The sequence below is a fragment of the Cupressus sempervirens genome, chromosome 5, assembly GCF_028749045.1.
Source record: "Cupressus sempervirens isolate cs-2001-9-10 chromosome 5, ASM2874904v1, whole genome shotgun sequence".
Lineage (NCBI taxonomy): Eukaryota > Viridiplantae > Streptophyta > Pinopsida > Cupressales > Cupressaceae > Cupressus > Cupressus sempervirens.
This window is the reverse complement of record NC_143122.1, coordinates 781223374-781226645: the sequence shown is the minus strand read 5'-3', so window position 1 is coordinate 781226645 and position 3272 is coordinate 781223374. Positions and strand designations below refer to the sequence as shown.

The 3272-nt window shown below is 30.3% G+C and overlaps 1 protein-coding gene across 1 annotated transcript; it reads right to left on the bottom strand.

Moving 5' to 3' along the window:
• Positions 1-793: 793 nt before the first annotated feature.
• On the bottom strand, positions 794-1612 carry LOC149558267 (toll/interleukin-1 receptor-like protein). The gene is made up of 2 exons (XM_089830723.1): positions 1149-1612; positions 794-1007 (listed from the first exon to the last, which is right to left on the bottom strand). The coding sequence occupies exons 1-2, from the start codon at positions 1610-1612 to the stop codon at positions 794-796; spliced, it is 678 nt and encodes a 225-aa protein (XP_089686849.1).
• Positions 1613-3272: the final 1660 nt, after the last annotated feature.

Here is a 3272-nt window from a genome sequence, read left to right as displayed (position 1 = left end):
GTCGACTTAAATATCATATACAAAAGCTCTAATTCTTAAGAAAAAGTGTTAAATAGTCAAAGTTGACTTATATTTCTAAGCTTAATTTCTTCTTTAGTAAGTGATATTTAAGAGTGACCCAAAAAGTTTAACACCTGCCCAGATTACAGAGAGTACCTATACAAGTGTTTTTCATTTAACAAAAAAAAATCAATGAGTAATTAAAGGAAGCTATGTAAATAAACAAACTTAAGTATCAACACAATCAAATCACACAGTTATTGCTAAAATTATTTCCTCTTTAAGATCTTTAATGGAGGTATTTCATTTAAATACATATATTTTTCATTCGACATTTTTTTTAATCTTTTCTACTTTCATCTCCTTGTCAGGAAGGAAGAAAGATGTTCAGAGATCCCACTCAAGGAAATATGACATCCGAAAAAAAAATGTTATTAAAATATTTGGCAAAGAATAAAAACAGTACTGTGAGACCGAAAAACCTCAAATGAGAACGGAAATTAGTTTCTAAGTGAACGAAATGAAACCATTCAATACTATCTACACAGCGCAAAACAGCTCACCAAAAATAGCAAAATTGATAACTTGATTCGAACGTAGACAATTTAAAATTTAAGCTTTCAAAATCTTGGTATCAGGAGTAGACAAATATGCCAACTGATTATTACATGACTCATCAATCCTAATCCATCAACCATTTCAATGAACTTGTTAAACCCATTTCAACTTCATTGAAACATACGTCAAGCTCACGTACAGGATCATCTAAAAACTGATCAACCTTACCTAAAGATCACCCAACTGTATCTGTACACACATCAATGGCTAAATCAATCCTCCCTATGCATTTAATGGCTGCGCCCATTACTAGAGCTTTTTTCTCGCACAGATTCAGATTAGATTTGTACTCATCCAATCTAATTAGACATATGGCCATTTTTATTACAGTTCCTCGCTTGCTATTCAGCGCCTCATCGAGAATACTCTTCACAACCCTCCCCTCGGCCCTCAAAAGTTTGGAAAATAGAAAGAAACCAAAATGGAAAAGAGATCAATCAACTGTCATACATCTTACCAAGTTAAGGAAATTCATAAATTGTACGAATGAGAAATCGGCGTAATTAATGTAGTATTGATTTGGTACTCACCAATTGTCGTGAACTTCGTGGCCAGAGATAAATGAAGCCTCATAAAGAGCCCATTTCCATTCCTCAATCTTTTTTTGGGGAAATCTTCCCTTTCTGTGATGCTCCGAAAATGCTTCTGTATAGACTCCTTTTCCATTAACAATCAATCGGAGGTCAGCAGGCTTAACATGGTAGAATATAGGAATGATTTGCGTGTTAGTGCGCCTGAACATATATACCAGCTCCTCTAAGCACCAGACGGATTGGGCATAGTTAGGGGAGAAAATAGCAATATGAAGAGAAGCACTTCTGATAGCATTTTGTATTCGTGATGGTATGCACTGGCCGGGGAGAAGTGTGTGTGCATCAAGGAAAGGGCGTAATCCAACGGCATTAAGAGTACAGTAAATTGTGCTGGCGATTGAATGTTTCACGTCGGGGCCGCGATGATTAATAAATCTGTCACATGGATCTCTGTTTGTCATCGTTGCAGCTGTAAAGTGCCTAGTGCATATACAAAATTTAGGGTCCTAAAAATAAACTTTGAACAGATGGTTTACGAAGCATGGTAAAAGGATCAATCAAATTTAGAAACAACGATAAGAAAAGTGCAGATTGCAGAAAATTGATAGCATTACATTAAAACTGTATCAACTGTTAGATTTAAGTATCATTTTAGATACATACAGTAATACAGGAGATTAGATAACAAGATTTAATTACTAATTGAAGAATCACCTTGTCAAATGGATGTGCTTTTCTTCTCCTCTTTAGTTCGTTGAAGAGCAGAGTTGACTTATAAATACGTAAATGATAGAAGAGAGGGTTGAGATTTTATTAGAATCTACGGCTAAGACTGAATAGGATGATTTACATTGAGGGTTGCGTTAAACGGTTAAAGAGATTGATTGAGAGTATTCTTTGAATAGATGGGTAAGATATAAAATTGGTTTGACATTGAATGGAAGTACTTAGGCTTAATATATAAGAATACAGTGCATCTTATTAATGGAATTAGATGAAGATTCGACATGTTAATATTTAAATAATAATTATTAGATGAGATTGTTGGAAGTAAGTAAAACTAAAAAATACGGTCGGTTTAATTAATTTGATAATAGAAAAATATTGACACATTATTTCAAATAAACATAATTTAGCTAAGAATTATGTTTAACATTTTATAAATGTTATTATAGATTTAGGATATTGTCAAAGTGTCAAAGTCATATTAAAATTATATACTAAATGTGTTAGGTTATGGTTGATTCTAGGTGTTTTGTATCAATTTCTATTTAAAATCACATTATAATTAAAAGAGCAATTTTTTAATTTCAAAGATACTTGATTTACATCTGTATTCGAAAGAATAAATTTAGTTCATTTATAAAATTTAAAATCAAACATTAAGCAATTAAAAAAAATCAAACATTTAGTTTAAAATCTAAGTATCATTTTGAATATAGTATAAAATATCAAATAACAATATTTACTTCATAATTGAAGAATCACCTTAATGAATGAATGAATGTGTTCTTGAATGTGAATGGCTCATAATATTTGATTACAATGGATGATTAGGATTGAATGGTATGAGTTAGGTCAAGCTTAGAAGGTATTATTATAAGCTAAAAGGATGGATTCTTGAGATCTAGTGAGGAAAGATATAAAGATTCTTGTTTGAATAGAGGAATAAGATATAAAATTGATTTGATTTCTAATTAGATTGCTTAAGCTTGCTAAGCTTTTCTGAATTATTGGAAGAATGATATTTTCTTATTTTTTCATTTAAACATAACATAATTTGTCTTACTGGTGGAATTGAAACAAAATTTGACATTTTAGATCAATTAATCAAATAAAATATTTGACTAATTATTACAAAGTGTTGTATGAAAATATTATAATAAAATAATATGACTCATTTGGTTTATTTGATGATGGAGGAATATTGAATGGAGTTTTTTTTAAGAAAACATAATTTATCTACTTACTTAGCATTGAAATTATTTATATAAATATTAAGTTAGGGTGATGATGTTGTTAGTGTAAAAAGTTATATTGAAATTCTATAATTCAATATGTTACAATATTGTCAACTTTAGATGCTTTCATTTTTAAACCCTTTCTCAAATGTTAGTATAT

What these genes read in the sequence shown, in the direction of transcription:
- LOC149558267 (XM_089830723.1), bottom strand. Translation starts at nt 1,612, where the DNA reads ATGACAAACAGAGATCCATGTGACAGATTTATTAATCATCGCGGCCCC. An exon ending in CACGAAGTTCACGACAATTG is followed by an intron (nt 1,008 to 1,148) that starts GTGAGTACCAAA and finishes CAAACTTTTGAG; the next exon opens with GGCCGAGGGGAGGGTTGTGA.